This window comes from Anolis sagrei, chromosome 7 (genome assembly GCF_037176765.1).
Source record: "Anolis sagrei isolate rAnoSag1 chromosome 7, rAnoSag1.mat, whole genome shotgun sequence".
Classification (NCBI taxonomy): domain Eukaryota; kingdom Metazoa; phylum Chordata; class Lepidosauria; order Squamata; family Dactyloidae; genus Anolis; species Anolis sagrei.
The window spans coordinates 17,334,561-17,353,573 of record NC_090027.1 but is presented as its reverse complement, the minus strand read 5'-3'; the positions used below and the strand labels follow the sequence as shown (position 1 = coordinate 17,353,573).

Sequence of the window (19,013 nt, the reverse complement as noted above, 5' to 3'; positions counted from 1 at the left end):
GTTTCAGGAGTAACTTGAGAAACTACAAGTCACTTTTGGCAGTCTGCAGGGACATTGCCCAGGGATGCCCAGGATGCCCATTGTTCCGCGTCCTAGTCTCCAAGGAAGCAGAAAACAAGCTTGCTGCCTCCTCCCTGTGGCTTCCTCTCACATATTTATACATGGCTATCATATCTCCTCTCAGCCTTCTCTTCTTCAGGCTAAACATGCCCAGTTCCCTAAGCCGCTCCTCATAGGGCTTGTTCTCCAGACCCTTGATCATTTTAGTCGCCCTCCTCTGGACACATTCCAGCTTGTCAATATCTCTCTTGAATTGTGGTGCCCAGAATTGGACACAATATTCCAGATGTGGTCTAACCAAAGCAGAATAGAGGGGTAGCATTACTTCCTTAGATCTAGACACTATGCTCCTATTGATGCAGGCCAAAATCCCATTGGCTTTTTTTGCTGCCACATCACATTGTTGGCTCATGTTTAACTTGTTGTCCACGAGGACTCCAAGATCTTTTTCACACGTACTGCTCTCGAGCCAGGCGTCACCCATTCTGTATCTTTGCATTTCATTTTTTCTGCCAAAGTGGAGTATCTTGCATTTGTCACTGCTAGCAAATGGGAGTAAAGTTTGTATTTAAATATAATTTATAACTGCAAAAACCTTCAGTCCAAACAGCACATGTGCTGTGATCAACTTTATTTTCTAAACTTTTCAAAACTTTTTATGATTTCTGAACTGGTTAGTTTTTCCATTACTTCTATAGCAAGTGTAGCATTGACCTAATCAATACTGATTAATGAGGCTCTGTCCTATCTAAACTGCATCTATGGATGATACTGGGGCACTTCTTTGACTTTACAGGCACTCATAGGGGCCGTGGTAGCACATGGTTAAAAGCCGCTAGCTGCAGGAAAGACTATTGACCGGAGGGTCAACAGTTTGGAGCTGTGAGTCAGGGTGAGCTCCCATTTTTCAGCCTTAGCTACTGTCAACCTAGCAGTTTGAAAGCATGCAATGCAAGTAGATCAATAGGAACCGCCTAGGCGGGAAGGTAAAAGGGTACCCCACATGCTGGCAAAAAGATTGGAGATGTCTATGGACAGCAAGGACCCTTCAGCATAAAAAAATAGAACAAGTGCACTTCCCCTTGACCAGAAGTTCAGCATCGCCTCCAGATGCCGAAGATGGGGGAAAAAGGGGGGAGATGCTTTTATCTTATCTATGTATTGTTTGTTGTTGTTCATGTAAAAAGACACCGAATGTTTGCGTTATGTGTACTGTAATCTGCTTTTGGGCCAGAGTGAAGAAGGGGAGCCAGGAAGACAGAGCTCCACCATGTCTCCTGAGTCATCAGTTGGGAGGCCCTCCCCTCAGCAACAATATAGTAATGCATAATACTAATATTGTGCTGTGCTAATAATATAATATATGCACATATAATAGTGATAATAATATTATAATGTAATACAATACTAATAATACAATATAATAATTATATATTTATATTATATATATTACAGTATTTATTTATTTATTTATTTCGGGGTTCTTTTACCCCGCCCTTCTCACCCCGAAGGGGACTCAGGGCGGCTTACAGAAAAATAAAGGCACAATTTGATGCCTACATCACAGAACAATCAACACAAAATTACATCAATTCACAGGTAACAACAATTCAACCATTATAAAATCAATAAAATCATTAAAAACCAATACAAACCCAATTCCTCCTCCTACATGGTCAGCATTCGCTAACTCATAGTTCTAATTTTCCGTTCCACTTTGTCAATCCTGTGGGTCTTACTCGTCTGAATGTCTTATTTAATTGCCAGAGTGCCCAAAGGCCTGGTCCCAAAGCCATGTTTTCACTCTCCTGAAGGAGAGGAGGGATGATGATGTCCTGATTTCCCCCGGGAGTGAGTTCCACAGGTGAGGGGCCACCACTGAGAAGGCCCTGCTCCTCGTCCCCACCAGCCTCACTTGTGACAGTGGTATACAGTATATATATATATACTGTATACAGTATAGTGGTATACAGTGTTCCCTCGCCTATCGCGGGTGTTATATTCCAGGACCACCAGCGAAAAGTGAAAATCTGTCAAGTAGGGACACTATATATTTATATCGAGTTCTGAGGGTGAGGCAGAAGTGAGGATAGATTTAAAGGCACCACATACTTTTTTTTTTGCTAGCTATCTCCGCTTTGCTTTGTAATCTGCCTTGATTGGCAGATTACAAAGGGGAGGTTGAGACCCCCTTCCACGCTCCAACATTGCCAGGAGGTGGGATTAGAACACCACTCTGGGCAATGGCAACCATTCATAAACTGGGAGGCAAAAACCTACAAAATAGCGAGTCTGCAAAAAGCGAACTGCAAAGTAGCAAGGGAACACTGTAGTACAGTGGTTCTCAACCTTCCTAATGCCGTGACCCCTTAATACAGTCCCTCATGTTGTGGTGACCCCCAAACATAACATTGTTTTTGTTGCTACTTCATAACAGTCATTTTACTACTGTTATAAATCATAATGTAAATATCAGATATGCAAGATGTATTTTCATTCACTGGACCAAACTGGGCACAAATACCCAATGCACCTACATGTAAATGCTAGTGGGGTTGGGGGAGGATTGATTTTGTAATTTGGGAGTTGTAGTTGCTGGGATTTATAGTTCACCTATAAACAAAGAGCATTCTGAACTCCACCAGCGATGGATTTGAACCTAATTTGCCGCACAGAACTCCCATGACCAACGGAAAACACTGGAAGGGTTTGGTGGGTATTGACCTTGAGTTTGGGAGTTGTAGTTCACCTATATCCAGAGAGCACTGTAGATTCATGCAGTGGTGGATCTGAACCAAACTTGGCACAAATACTCAATATGCGCAAATGAGAACACTAGTGGAGCCTGGGGAAAACGGACCTTGACTTTTGGGAGTTGTAGTTGCTGGGATTTATAGTTCATTACAATCAAAGAACATTCTGAACTCCACCAACGATAAAATTGTCTCAAACTTCCTATATGGAATCCCCATGACCATCCAAAAATACTGTGTTCTCTGATGGTCTTTGGCGACCCCTCTGACACCCCTTCGTGACCCCCTCAGGGGTCCCGACCCCTAGGTTGAGAAACACTGCTGTAGTACAATATAATACTAATATTGTGCTATGCTAATAATATAATATATTATATGTACAAATAACTTATAAGCCACTCTGAGTTGCCTTCAGGGTAAGAAGTGCCGCATATAAATGTCATAAATAAATAAAGCGGAATATAAATAAAGTGCATTATTATCATCTTGAGGACTTCAACTTTCTGTGTCTCTGTCTCTAAACAAATGAGTTGCATTTTTAATAGCAGATTGACACAAAAATATGTTAAAGCTCATACTTCTTTGACGGCTTCCAACAGGCACAGACAGTCACTAAAGTAACTAGAAGGAAAATGCCTCCTGTAGAGAGGATTATGTAGAGGGAACTCCTTCCTAGAGAAACAAAAGAACAGAGAAGTCTTAGAGGACAAGAGAAACCAGTTAGGGTCATAAGGTTCTTGCTTAGGTTTGGTTGTGATTTCAAGATTTCATCTTGCCCTTCCTAGCTGGCTTAGGCAAGAGCAAACTGCTGCACCCTCACCAGTTCAACATTATTTTATTAATACCGTTTGCCACCTTAATTACATTCCGAAGTTGTGTGTCCACAGATATCCTAGAACAGTGTTTTTCAATCTTCCTAATGCCACAATCCCTTATTACAGTTCCTCCTGTCATGGTGACCCCCAACCATAACATTATTTTTGTTGCTGCTTCATAACAGTTATTTTGCTCCTGTTATGAATTGTAATGTAAATATCTGATCTGCAGGATATATTTTCATTTACTGGACCAAATACGTAATAATCTCTAATTTGAATACTGGTGGAGTTGGAGGAGCATTGATTTTGTCACTTGGGAGTGGTAGTTGCTGGGATTTATAGTTCATCTACAATCAAAGAGCACTCTGAACTCCACCAACAATGGAATGGAACCAAACTTGGCACACCGAACTCCCATGACCAACAGAAAATCCTGGAAGGGTTTTCTGGGCATTGACCTTGGGTTCTGGAGTTGCAGTTCTCCTATATCCACAGAGCACTGTGGATTCAATGATTGATCAGGACCAAACTTGGCACAAATACCCAATATGCCCAAATACAAACACTGGTGGAGTTTGGATAAAATAGACCTTGACATTTGGGAGTTGTAGTTGCTGGGATTTATAGTTCACCTACCATCAAAGAGCACTCTGAACTCCTTCAATGATGGAATTGAACCAAACTTGGCATACAGAACTCCCATGACCAACACAAACTACTGGAAGGATTTGGTGGGCATTGACCTTGAGTTTGGGAGTTGTAGTTCACCTACATCCAGAGAGCACTGTGGACACACTACCCCATGACCAACAAAAAATACTGAGTTTTCGATGGTCTTTGGCGACCCCTCTGACACCCCTTCGCGATCCCCCCCCCCCAGGAGTCCTGACCCCCAGGTTGAGAAACGCTGCCCTAGAACCTTTGAAATGTTAAAAAGTATGCTTTTTCTAAGGTAAGTTCCAAAGATCGTAGCATTACAGAGCTGTTTGCACTGGTGAATCTCAACTGTGTTCATAAAAAATATTTTTTCAGGGATACAACACTCAATAACTTCCAGCTAGCAATATGTCTGAATTGACCATGCTGGATGAAGGCTCTCGGTGTCATAGTCCAAACTTTTGTAAGCATTGGTCACAACTCCATAGTAACATTATGTTGTGTGGATCTACCCATGCACCCATCGCTAAAAATACAATTCCTGCAGCAACTAGTAGTTCACAATGTGGGGAATTGAGGGGAAACTACCGCTGAGCACCATCTGAATACATTCTGCACAGATACAGCCTCAGCCGTGATTGATAACTACAGCTTGAGTTTTATAGGCAATATTTCAAGTGATTGTCCTGAAGGATGCCATGGAGATCCTTCTACCTTCCTTGGCATTGCCTGCCCCTTGCCAGTTGGAAACGCTTAGAGCTTCCAAATGCAGCTGAGCTGACCCATTTCACATGACTCAGCTCAAGATCACATTCAAGCTCTCGAGCCAATGGCAGAAAAGACATTGGTCCTGACATTGGCAGAGTGGGGTGATTCCTGACTCCAGGAAGTGGAGTGCAAACAAATGAAAGAGAGCTGCAATGAGCGGAGCACCCCACGGATTTTAACAGCATGTGGGACAGTCTATCATGGGCTCTGTCTCTTTGGGCTGAGCAATCGGATGCCCATGGGACACGTGCCAAAAGAAAATGATACAGAAAGGATGTTTCCAAAGCATAGGCATTACTGTGGGACTGTGGCGCATCTGGCTGGGAGTCAGCTGCATTAAGATCACTACTGACCGAAAGGTCATGAATTTGAAGCCAGCCCAGGTTGGAGTGAGCTTCTGACCAATTTGTGTAGCTTGTTGTCGACCTTTGCAGCCCAAAAGACAGTTGCATCTGTCAAATAGGAAATTTAGGTACCACTTATGTGGGGAGGCTAATTTAACTAATTTGCGAGGCCATAAAAATCTCCAGCAAGCATGCAAAGAATGAGGAAGTACTTCACCAGTGTCACAAACAGACAGTGAAGCGACAGCTCCCCTGGTGGCCAGAAGCTGGAATGTTAAATAGCCTCTGAGTGTTGGTCTATATATGTTGTGTGTCTATGGCAGTGGTTGTCAACCAGATGTTTTTGGCCTTCAACTCCCAGAAATCCTAACAGCTGGTGAACTGGTTGGAATTTCTGGGAGTTGTAGGCCAAAACACCTGGGGAACCACAGGTTGAGAACCCCTGGTCTATGGCATTGAATGTTTGCCATGTATATGTACATTGCAATCCACCCTGAGTCCCCCGCAGGGTGAGAAGGGTGGAATATAAATACTGTAAATAAATTAAAAAAAATACTTTTGAATAGCCATAAGGCTTCAGAAAAATGCACCTATCACCAGGCAGCAGTCATTCCATCCATTGAGTCAGTGCCAGTGAAAGACAATTGTTAATTTTATTTATACCTTGCCTTTCTTCCAATGTGCTATCCATATTGCAGTTATAGCCATATAGTTCCACTTTAACTGCCATGGAAATACCCCATGGAATGTGGGGATTTGTAGCTTAAGGAGGGGTCTGTCGAAACCTCATCCAGAAAGTACCAGTGACTCACCAAACACCAAATTTTGATACTCTCCAAATAAATAAAACTAAATGATGGAATCGTGCCATCAGCAATGCCACCCCAGTCATTCCACAGATATATAAACCCATTTTCCTAATTCCAACAGACCTCACTACCTCTGAGGATGCTTGCCATAGATGCAGGCGAAATGTCAGGAGAAAATGCCTCTAAAACATGGCCATATAGCCCGAAAAACCCCACAAGAACTTAATGCCAGCTAGGTTTACGTTTGCAGATTTCAGACCATTTTCACACCACCCAATAGTTCATAAGCAAAGAAACCCCTCCCATCTCACCAATCTTAGCTTTCCAACATTAGGCCACATATTGTCATTGGCTGTACTTACTGTATACTGTCAGTTTTACAGGGGCACTGCGCCCATAGCTGATGGGGTTCTCCACCAGACAACTGTACGTGTCGTCGTCAGCCATGAGGACTCTAGTGAACGTCAGCACCTTCTGGTCATGCGAGAGGATCAGCCGGGAGTCATTGCTCAGGGGCTTGTTATCCTTCAGCCAGGTGTAGGTGGGCTTGGTGCCATTCTCATGGGTGCAGTTCAGAGTGAAATATTCACTGAGTTCCAGAACAGTTGAAGACGGCAGGGCAACGTGAGGCTTGGACACTGGAACTGGGAAAATAAATAAGCCAACTAAATTCCTAGCAAAGGAAACAACAGGCTATCATGAGATGGTTTTCCGATAATAGTACCCTTCCATCTGAAGTCCACAGGTATGGTTTGACTAATCCAACATGATCTGGATAGCTGGAAAACTCAAAATACATTTGCATGAGCTGATTGATCACAATACTACACATTTTGAGCCACGTTGCATTCTGACTACCCTTCACATTCTTCTTCTCCTCTCTTTATTGTGTTTTATATTTTGTTCTGTGTAGTTTAATATATGTCAAAATATGTTTTAATATGTGCTTTTATGGAATCCAAATAATGGAGGTATTTTAACTCCAGTACATTGTGCCCTCCCTCGAGCTGTAAGCAGAGGTGGCTTATAAATAAAACATTATTATTATTATTATTATTATTATTATTATTATTATTATCATCATCACCACCACCACCACCACCAACACCATCATCATCATCATCATTATTTGAAACACAACAAGATGATTCCACAGCAGATAAGATCACTCTGCTGGCTGTTCTACTGGATCACAGGTCAGACACTTTCCAAGTGTCTAGGATTGTGATGTATCGGCGAATAATGCGTGCAGATCCCAGTAAGGGTAGCCTTTTGCAGCTGGCAGATGGTAAACTTGTCAGTGCTGATTATGTTTAAGTGCAGGCCAAGGTCTTTAGGCACCGGCCACCACGGGACCACCTTGACTGGCTTGTGCCAGAGTCTTTGCTATTCAATCTTTAAATCCTCACATCGTGTCAGCTTTTCCAGTTGTTTCTCTTCAATCCTGCTGTCACCTGGGATTGCAACTTCGACAATCCATACTTTGTTTTTTAACACAATCGTGAGGTCAGGAGTGTTGTGCTCCAAAACTTTGTCTGTCTGAATCTGGAAGTTCCAGAGTAGCTTGACGTGTTCATTCTCTATAACTTTTTCCGGCTTGTGATCCCACCAGTTCTTTGTTGCAGGCGGATGGTATTTGTGGCACAAGTTCCAATGAATCATCTGAGCAACGGTGTTATGCCTCTGCTTGTAGACTGTCTTGTTGCAACAGCTGACGATGTGATCTAATTATTATTATTATTATTATTATTATTATTTTCTCTCCACTGTGGCAGATTTTAAAAGAAATACAATTTGAAATCCAGCTGCAGATCTTTGGTTCATATTGGAGATTACTTGTAAGGGGGTCATAAGGAGCTGAAAAATGTATGAAAGATACAAGCAGGTAGATGAAAGTGTTGTTGAATGTGTAGACATATAATGGGTATAACTGTAATAACGCTTTCAAATATTTAAGAACACTTAATGTGCTCAAACAAATAATCCAGAGTAAGTTTGTGCCATCTCGGTAAACCTCGATCTATTTTAGTGTCCTGGCTTTCGGTGGGGCAGGCATGTAGCGGGGGGGGGGGGGGGGGGGGCTTGAGGGGCTTCAGCCCCCCCCCCCCCCGAAATTCTCATGGTGGTTCGCGAAAAGGCCTTACTGGTGCATTATTTAAACTGTTATGTTTATTAATATCATGATCTGATCACCATACTCAATATATCCCATATGCATGGGGGTATTGGGGTAATGATACAAAAGGTTTGCTAGGCTAGACTCTCTTTCACTCAGACTCAGCCCCCCCCCCCGAAACTCACCCCCCCCCGAGACACCCCCTGAAAAAAATTCAGCCCCCCCCCCCCGAAACGAAATCCTGGCTACGGGCCTGCGGTGGGGGCTCCGATTTATTTTTTGGGAGTCTCCCAAATTCGGGAGGGCAGATATCTGTTTATGTTCTGGGGTGCCAAAAAATCTGTTTTCTATCAGCCCATTATGGGGGGGGGGGGCTTTCCAGGCTCCCTTTCAAATCATTTTAGGCATTTAAGCTGTTTGTACTCTAGAGGAGAGGTGCTGCATGCAGGTACAGAAGCTTTATTGGAAGCTTTTTGTTCTGAAAGGTGTTTTTTTTTTCTACTCTAGAGGAGAGGCGCTCAGCTGCAGGCAGGCGCACGCTCAGGGGTGACTCAACCCATTACGCAAAGTAAGCATTTGCAGTATAGTTGATTTTGCCCAGGGGCGCTCTTGAGGCACTCTTGGGGGAAATAGATCTTGACATATGCAAGTTGTAGTTATTGGGATGTATAGTTCACCTACAATCACAGAGCATTCTGAACTCCACCAATGATGGAATTGAACCAAATATGGCACACAGAACTCCCACGATGGACAGAAAATATATATCAGTGATTGGTTGGGGTGGGGGCCAAAATACTGTTTACTTACCATTGAAAATTACCTAGGGCCGCCTCTGCACATGCTTTAAGAAGGCTTCTTACCTGTTTCTACTCTAGAGGAGTGGCACTTGGCTGCAGGCAGGCACACATGCTTTAAAGAAGCTTCTTGTTCTTAAAGCTGTTTCTGCTCTAGAGGAGAGGTGCTTCAGGCAAGTGTGTGCACACTTTCTCTCCTGGGCTTGCACCACAGCAGCAGCCACACACTCTTTCCAAGGCATTTTAAAGATGCTTCCAACTTCTAGGTAAGGAAGAGTGATGACCTCCTGGAGCTATCGTCCCTGGGCTTCCTTTAAAAATCACTGTTTTTTCCTGGCACACTTCAATCTTGTTTCTGCTTTGGGTTGAACACTTTCTTACAGCTGTTTCTACTTTCTAATATTTATTTATTTATTTATTTGTCGTGTCATCAGCAACCATACCATGGTGTTACAATTCTAACAGAACAAAACAAACACACAGATTAAAAAGAAAAAGAAAAAAAAACACAGATTTTGCAAACTTGGTAGTTGGTTAAATGTCCTTTGACCAGTATCTGGCCACTTGGAGTGCCTCTGGTGTTGCCGCAAGAAGGTCCTCCATGGTGCATGTGGCAGGGCTCAGGTTGCATTGCAGCAGGTGGTCAGTGGTTTGTTCTTCTCCACACTCGCATGCCGAGGATTCCACCCTGTAGCCCCATTTCTTAAGATTGGCTCTGCATCTCGTGGTGCCAGAGCGCAGTCTGTTCAGCGCCTTCCAAATTGCCCAGTCTTCTGTGTGCCCAGGGGGGAGTCTCTCATCTGGTATCATCCATGGATTGAGGTGCTGGGTTTGGGCCTACCACTTTTGGACTCTCGCTTGCTGAGGTGTTCCAGCGAGTGTCTCTGTAGATCTAAGAAAACTATGTCTTGATTTAAGTCGTTGACGTGCTGGCTGATACCCAAACAGGGGATGAGCTGGAGATGTCTCTGCCTTGGTCCTTTCACTATTGGCTGCTACTTCCCGGCGGATGTCAGGTGGTGCAATACCGCCTAAGCAGTGTAATTTCTCCAATAGTGTGGGGCGCAGACACCCTGTGATAATGCGGCATGTCTCATTAAGAGCCACATCCACTGTTTTAGTGTGGTGATATGTGTTCCACACTGGGCATGCATACTCAGCAGCAGAGTCGCATAGCGCAAGGGCAGATGTCTTCACTGTGTCTGGTTGTGATCCCCAGGTTGTGCCAGTCAGCTTTCGTATGATGTTGTTTCTAGCGCCCACTTTTTGCTTGATGTTCAGGCAGTGCTTCTTGTAGGTCAGAGCACGGTCCAAAGTGACTCCCAGGTATTTGGGTGTGTTGCAATGCTCCAGTGGGATTCCTTCCCAGGTAATCCTCAGAGCTCGGGATGCTTGTCTGTTCTACTTTCTAATATAGAGAGGTAACTGATAGTAGTTTTCAGGGAATTAGGGTTTTCTTTTTGCTGAGATATGCTGCTGAAAAGCCAAGGAGGAGCTGAGATCAGCTCCCATTTGTTTTCATTGCTGGTGGGTTTTTGTGCCTGGAGGGCCTTTACTATTATGGGCTCTCAAACTACAGAAGGTACTGAAGGAAACAGAGGAAACTGAACAAACAAAATCCACACACAAGTCTAATCCAGAGTTCATCCTCAGAGAAGCAATGGAACAACAATTTTATAACAATAACACTATGTAACACGATTTTTGTTCTTGGGTTATAAATGTCATTTCCTAATTGGTTCGAAACATGAGAAAAGTTTATTAAAACGCAAAAACTTTGTTTTTGCAGGACATTCTGCAGCATGTTTTGCTATAGTTTTTCAATGAATATTTCATAGAGGATCAACTAATTCAACATAGTTTGTGTTGGAAATTAATACATGAAGAGTGTCAACAGATATTTAAGAAAAAAATCCTCCAAAAAACAGAATATTATTTGTTAGGAATAATTGACACAGACTTAAAATTAGATTCAACTAAAGATATTCTTTTCATGTATCTGTCGACTGCCATTTTTGCGAAAATTTGGAAACAGAGAGAAATACCAGATTTAGATCAGCTGATAAATAAATTAAAGGAGATAAAAGACATGGACAAATTAACATTTTATTGAAGAAAAATTCGGGTAATCCGATTAAACAAACAAACTGGTCACAAGTGGAAGAATATGAAGAAAGGAGAAAATGAAAGAACTATTAAAAGAACTTTTATAAGAATGGACATAAATGTGGTCAATGTTAAAGCTATTTTTATGCTTTTTTAGTTTTTTTAATTATATCAAATATAGAAGATTACTGACTGTGTAACTTTAAAAACACTAAGGATTAGATGGGAGTCACATTTTTTCCTTTTTTATTATTATTATTTATAATTCTTTTTTTCTCTTTTTGGGTATGTAGTTTTGGGTTATAGCTCTTCGTGAAAGAGGCATGGACGTGACATCTTTCCCCAGGGGATTGCTTCTTGCCCTCCTTTAGGAAACTGGAACTCTCAAAGACCCAAACACTGTAGATAACTCAAAATAGGTTTTGTTGTTCACAAAGATTTATCTCTTTAAGGCAATAAGCTGGAAGTTTCAAAGGGGTAAAGGAAAATGTACATTACAGTCTCTGGTTGTCTTGGGTCCAAGAAGTTTTGAAGCTGAGAAGCTTTTCCAGGTCCCTCTTTCTCAATGGCTGTAAATGCCGGAGCAATCCACAACCCCAGTCCAGATGGCTTATGTTTGAAGACACAGGGTCTTCGTCTGGTGCCAAAAGAACTGGTCTGAAGGTGCTTGAGACTTCCCAACGTCATTCAGGTTGGTATGAACATGAAGCATAAGTTTCAAAGGTAAAAACCTCAGAATTGGTGCTGAGAAGTAATTTAATCAGGGGCTTTTAGAGCCAAGTCTCTTATTCACGTCCATCTGGTAGAAAATCTGAAGGTGGAATAAAAAAGGGAAGCACTCCCCTCTTCCAGGAAGTGGTGGAGCCAAACAATTGAGCTGAAAAAGCAATTCAACTGGTGCAAACAACACTGATTGACAGCTATAAATAGCCAATCAATCCAACAATACATAAGCAGGGTAAAAAGGCAGGATTAAGCATGATACAACAGTTTAAATCTTGCAACTAATAGTTCTACATATAGGTGGCGCCACTCGCGCCATCACAAAACCTCTAAAAGAGCAATCACTGCAATGTTTTGCATAGCGGTGTCGTGTGTTAATGGCATAGCTTTGTCATTGTTAAGTTACGTTTTGCCTGCAGGAAGATCCCAGCCAATATTTAAGATGTTTCCAAAACCACACTTACCATCCACTGTAAGGTTAATGTTCATCTCTCCTGTAAAAGTGTCATCTGTGATGGAGATCTCCACTTCATATGTCCCCTCATCAGACAACTGCAGCTCATGAATCAACAAGGAGCCATTCTCAAAGACTTTAATCCGATCCTTGTATTCTGGACGGAGGTTGCCAATGATCCCGGTGCCAATGGATTGCACCACAGTCACGGCCTTGTCACGCTTCACCTGCCATTTGATCACAGGCTTATCTCTGCTGGTGCTGGTGTATCTGACAGACAACAGGGCAGGCTTGCCAACTGTCCCATGAATTAGCAGCACTGGGCTGGTGATATTGACTCCTTCAAGCATCTCTAGTAAGAAGCAAAAAGATGGAAAAATCAGTGGATAAATGCTAATGATTAAGCAGCAAGAGATGCATCACATGAAGGAACTAGAAGTCATGCTGCCAACTGAGGAACTGCTTGAAACCAACACTGGAGAGATCTACATGGAATTTGGCATGTTTTAATCTCATTGGATTCATGTAGAAAGTTCACAATAATGACTAATAGTGGAATCCTGACAATCAGATAAATAATATAGTATTTTGTGCTGGTACGTCTGTACCAGGAGCTCCAACTTCATTTTCTTTCTATTAAATGTCTGCATGCATTCCAAGGTTTCAGGCATTCTACAAAAGGTGACTTCCCTTGGTTTGCAGTCATAGGGCTGGCCACCTGTCTCTCATTATTAAGTTTTGGTTCCGCCCCTTTCCCCAGGGCCCTGGGAGGAGAGGGAGCCATTTTTAGTTCAGTCTTACAGAAGGAAATTAAGCTACAGGACGTGGACCAGCTCCACCTGCAGAAAAGCTTCATTTCCTACAGCATCCGGGGGAAACCGAAGTATTGGCCGGGAGGGCCTTTGCACAGTTGAGACTTGTGTGCCAGCTGCGACTGTACCTCAAGAAGTCTGACTTGATCATGGTGGTCCACGCCTTAGTTACCTCAAGATTGGATTACTGTAATGCACTCTACGTAGGGCTTCCCTTGAAGATGGTTCAGAAACTATAGCAAAGGTCGGCGTCAGATTGTTAACTGGAGCAAGTTACAGGAAGCAGTCAACCCCCCTGTTTAAACAGCTCCATGTGCTGCCGATAAGTTTCCAGTCCCAATTCAAGGTGCAGGTTATTACCTATAAAGCTCTGAACAGTTCAGGACCTGCCTATCTGCGTGATCGCATCCTCCCCTACGAGCCCACACGGTCCTTGAGATCTTCCGGGGATGCTCTTCTCTCGCTCCCACCTTGTCTCAGGTGCGGTTGGTGGGGACAAGAGAAAGGGCATTTTCGATGGTGGCCCCTCGTTTCTGGAACTCCCACCCCAGGGAGATTAGGCTGGCCCCCTCCCTACCCACATTCCGTAAGGAATTAAAGACATGGATGTTTCATTGTGCATTCGACTGACTACTCCTATGACAAATGACCTGTATCATGACCTGAATCATGACCTGAATCTGAATTCCTATATTACATTACTATATATATTTTTAAGTTAAGCTGATTTTATCCTGTTTAATTGCTCTGTTTCCATGCTATTTCCTATGCTTTTATACATTTCTATCCACCTTACTGAACCACTTTATGCATTAACCAGTTCGCATAGCGGCCTCCTTCCCTCCTTCCAAAATTAGTCTGCTGTTGCTTGATGCTTGTTTATTATTGTTATGCTGTTTTATGCTATGTTAATTTGTTATTGTTCTGTTTTTAATTGTATATTTGCCTGGGCTTGGCCTCATATAAGCTGCCCTGAGTCCCTTCGGGGAGATGAAGGCGGGGTAGAAAAATAAAGTTCTTCTTCTTCCTTTGCGGCTGAGAGATTGTGACTTGCCTAAGGTTACGCAGTGGGTTTCCATGACTGAATGTGTTATAGAGGAAGAATTTAGGGGTCTTTGCCAGGAGGCAGAGACCAATCTGACTCTTTAAAGAGTTCGTTACCCTGGTGAGACAGAAAAAAGCACCCAATCCCTGATTTTTCCCAATAAAAGGTCTCACCAAGTGGAAGGAAGTGCCACCGAAGTTTATTAGCGATTCAACTGAAAAGGATGCAGAGCGGCAATCATTCGCCAAGCAGAGCATGTGGTTACAGAAAATAATGGCATTTTTATAGGAAATACAGGCTTGGGAGTTTCAAAATTCCCGCTCCCCGCCCTCCTCCCGGCTCGATGGTGATTGGCTGGCATGATAACAGCTGGGAGGAGGCTCGGCCATTCTCCCCATGCCAGAGCCAATCACAGAGCTCCTGTTGTGCGCTGGAGCCTATCAGAAAGCTCCTATCGCCTCGGCGCTTTGGCGAATCAGGAGAAAGGGAGGCGGGAGGAAAGGAAACAATGCTTTCTTGAGTGGATTATAGAATTCCAATGTCCTGGGGCTTCTTGAGTCCGGGATCGGCCTTCTAAAGAAACTAACTTTATTGTCTTTAGATGGGTCTGCGATAAGTAATGATAACTTAATCCGAGCTTTCCTGTCGCAATCAGATATGACACAAAGAAGAGGCTGGGGTGGATGTCCATTGTGGAGAGGTTTGAAAGGAAAAAACGGGGTTGGGGGGAAGAGACTTTTCGAGGGTCGTCTCGCCCCCTTTGTTATGTGATTAGAAGTTTGCCAAGCAAACAAGGACTTTGAGATCGTCCGGGGAGGCCCTGCTCTCGATCCCGCCTGCCTCACAGGCACGCCTGGCGGGGGCGAGAGACAGGGCCTTCTCGGTGGTGGCTCCTCGGCTGTGGAACACCCTTCCCATGGACATCAGACTGGCGCCCTCCCTGATGACATTCCGCAAGAAACTAAAGACGTGGCTGTTCGAGAAGGCGTTCGAACAAGAAGTGCAATAATTGGTAATGACGACAGGAATGGAACAACGGAAAACGATATTGGATTGTGGTTTAACTATGAGACGATGCGAATGACTTTTTGTATTTTTGTATTATTGATATTGAGATTGTTGATGTTGTTGATGACGATGTTTTTGATATTACTAGTTTGTTGTTAGATTATGTATTGTAATTTGCACCTTATCCTCTCCATGTTGTACACCGCTGTGAGTCGCCCTGGGCTGAGAACAGCGGTCTATAAGCACAGTAAATAAATAATAAATAAAATAAGCAAAAATCCCATCTGATGGCCCAACTCTGATGTCAAAAGGGAATTTCTGTTCTATTTTCCATGCAAACATGTTTCAAGATAAGAGTTCTTTTATGATTGCTGATTACCTTTTCAGAGCCAGGGCAGCTTCCTTGTAGACTTCCCCCAAAGAGAGGGGAAGGGGGCAAAAGGTTCAGGGTAAGGTCAGGAATATGAGGGGAAATACATGTGGAAATATAGGAATCACAAGAAATTCATATCAGACACCCCCTCCCTATCCCATCCACCAGAGAAATTGATTAAAGTTATGATTTCAGCAAAACATGAATCCATAGTTCATTCAGGGGAAATTCAAAGGTTAAAACAAATCTTTTGAAGTCCAAAACACTTGGCAGAGAGTCCAAAGTCACAAAAAGGAGTTTAGGGATGTTCACTGAGCCAAAGGATGGGGTCCTGCAGCGCTGAGATCGACGCTGGTCCTTGGGAAACTATAAGTTATTTATTTATTTATTTATTTATTTATTTCTTGCATTTATTGACCGCCACTCTCAGCCCTAGGGCGACTCGTGGCGGTGAACAACAACATAGAAAGGACAGTGTACAGTAAATCACGACAATACATACCAAACTACTACTACATAACATATACTTATGCTAAAAATCCGCTTCGTCACATCCTGGGGTCATAGTCGATTTCATAGTCATAGTCCATTCCAGTGTCGTTCCAATGATAACACTCAGTTGAAGGCCTGCTGGAAGAGCCATGTTTTCAGGCTCCTACGAAAGGCCATCAAGGAGGGCGCTTGTCTAACTTCAGCAGGGAGGGTGTTCCACAGCCGGGGGGCCACCACCGAGAAGGCCCGCTCCCTCGTCCCCGTCAGACGTGCCTGTGAGGCAGGCGGGACCGAGAGAAGGGCCTCCCCGGATGATCTCAAGGTCCTCGTGGGCTCGTAGGCCGAGATGCAGTCTGCAAGGTAAGTTACTATCTCTTATGTGGGGGGAGTCATGTTTGACTTCAAATGGGGATCCAAACACTGGTCTCCAAATGTCCTGGTCCAACACTGAAACCACTATACTATACTCTTATATTACACTGGATCAAACACAATGATAATAATGTTATTACTCCACTTTAACTGTCATGGTCTTGTCCTACGAAATCCTGGGATTGAGTTTAGGGAAAGTATCGAGAATTCTCTGCCACAGAGTTATACGTAGTTTCTCACTAATATACATCAGAGTTGAATAATGAGCTGAAGGGAACCCATTTGGGGCTGGGACCCACAGTTTAGGAAGCAGTGACCTGGTTCATTGCATCTGAAAACAGCACAGTTCATCTGAACTGATTAAATTATTCAAGCCCTTGTTCTAAATGGCACGGGTTCAAGGGGGATGTAGGCTTTGCAAAGATAAACATGCAGCCATCTCTTGGCTTTTGCAAAAAAAAAACAAAAACAGGCAAAATAAAGCGATGGGAGTACAGCTTTCTGACCTTTCCGTTCCTTAGCATCAGAAGCCTGAGAATGTGAAGGGCTGCTATAGCATCACACTGTTAATACAGAAACATGTGTCTTTGCAAAAGAATGAGTTCATTGGTATTTAGATTAAAACTGGAACAACAAAAAAGCAATGCAGTGCTAAAGAGAACAGTTTCAGTCGGCAGCAAAGTCAATCTTCATGAGATAGTCTTAGAAGTTGCAGTTTCCCAAGATCCAAAGCCTTCTCTGGGAGCATCTGCACTGGAGAATAAATGCAGTCGGGGCCCACTTTAAATGCAATTATTATTATTATTATTATTATTATTATTATTATTATGCTATGTCTCCATTCTGTGCAGTCCGGGAGTTATAGTTTCACAATGTCCATACCCTTCTCTGGGTGCGTTTATACTATGGAGTGAATGCTCTTGGACCCCACTTTAAATACCATAGCTCCATAATATGCACTCCTGGGAGTTATAGTTTCCCAAGGTCCATACCCTTCTCTGGGTGCATCTGGACTGGAGAATAAATGCAGTAGGGACCCATTTTAAATGCCATTATTGTTGTTGCTGTTGTTATGCCATGTCTCCATGCTGTGCTGTCTTGGGAGTCATAGTTTTCCAAGGTCCATACCCTTCTCTGGGTGCATCTAAACTGTGGAATGAATGACGTTGGACCTTACTTTAAATGCCATGTCTCCATGAGATGGCCTTGGGAATTGCAGTTTCCCAAGGTCCACGAGCCTTCTCTGGATGCATCTACACAGTGGAATGAATGCAGCTCCATACTGTGCAGTCCTCAGAGTTATAGTTTCCCAGGGTCCATACCGTTCTCTGTAGGGCAGCCAAGAAAGGCGGGGGAGGGACAGTACTCTTTAACCTAGAGGTAGGATGCTGAGACCTGTCCTGCTTCCCAGGTTAAGAAGTACTCCCTCATGTATAGAGTAAGATACCTTCCCCTTTGCCTACAGAAGCATTTCTCAAACTGGGGGTCGGGACCCCTGGGGGGTTTGGGAGTTTGTGTAAGAGGGGTCACCAAAGACCATCAAAAAACACAGTATTTTCTGTTGGTCATGGGGGTTCTGTGGAGGAAGTTTGGCCTAATTCTATTCTTGGAGGGATTCAGAATGCTCTTGTAAGTGAACTATAAATTCCAGCAACTACAACTCCCATATGTCAAGGTTAATTTTCCCCCAAGCCACACCAGTGTTCACATTTGGGCATATTGAGTGTTCGTGCCAAGTTTGGTCGAGATCAATCATTGTTTGAGTCCACAGTGCTCTCTGGATGTAGGTGAACTACAACTCCAAAACTCAATGCCCATCAAACCCTTCCAGTGTTTTCTGTTGGTCATGGGAGTTCTGTGTGTGAAGTTTGGTTCAATTCCATCATTGGTGGAGTTCAGATTGCTCTTTGATTGTAGGTTATCTATAAATCCCAGGAACTACAACTCCCAAATGACAAAATCAATCCTAGCCCCCAACCCCACCAGCATTCAAATTTGGGTGTATCGGGTATTTGTGCCAAACTTGGTCCAGTGAATGAAAATACATCCTGCCTATCAGATATTTACATTACGATTCCTAACAGTATCAAAATTATAGTTCTGAAGTAGCAACGAAAATAATTTTATGATTGGGGGTCTCCACAGCATGAAGAACTGTATTAAGGGGTCCCGGCATCAGGAAAGTTGAGAAATACTGACCTACAGGCACCAGACACACACATAAAAGCAGTATGATCACCAGCCATGCTGTCAAGGAAATTGTGGGAATTGTAATCCAAAATAGTTGTTTTAAGCTCTGCTCCTGCAGTCAAATTCTTGTAGATTGGGAGTCCTTGTTATTACTTTATGATCCCAAGTCAAGAAGGTGAGCTGTGTGAATGCCAAACCAGGTGCAAAATAGGATGTGTGCCTTTGGCAGGAAGGTTATGAGGAGAAGACAAGTCCTCAGTATCAAAGAAGCTGCTTCCAAATGACTTTGGCCTATTGCCTGAGTGCTGAGATCTGA

At 43.2% G+C, this 19,013-nt stretch overlaps 1 protein-coding gene across 1 annotated transcript in view; it reads right to left on the bottom strand.

The window, feature by feature from the left end:
• HEPACAM (hepatic and glial cell adhesion molecule) overlaps window positions 1–19,013 on the bottom strand; it is a 42,040-nt gene that overhangs the window by 8,780 nt on the left and 14,247 nt on the right. The window contains exons 2-4 of the mRNA XM_060787597.2: window positions 12,416–12,757; window positions 6,572–6,853; window positions 3,392–3,485 (exon numbers count right to left, since the gene is read on the bottom strand). Coding sequence (XP_060643580.2) covers window positions 3,392–3,485; window positions 6,572–6,853; window positions 12,416–12,757 — 718 coding nt within the window. The remainder of the gene's footprint in view (window positions 1–3,391; window positions 3,486–6,571; window positions 6,854–12,415; window positions 12,758–19,013) is intronic.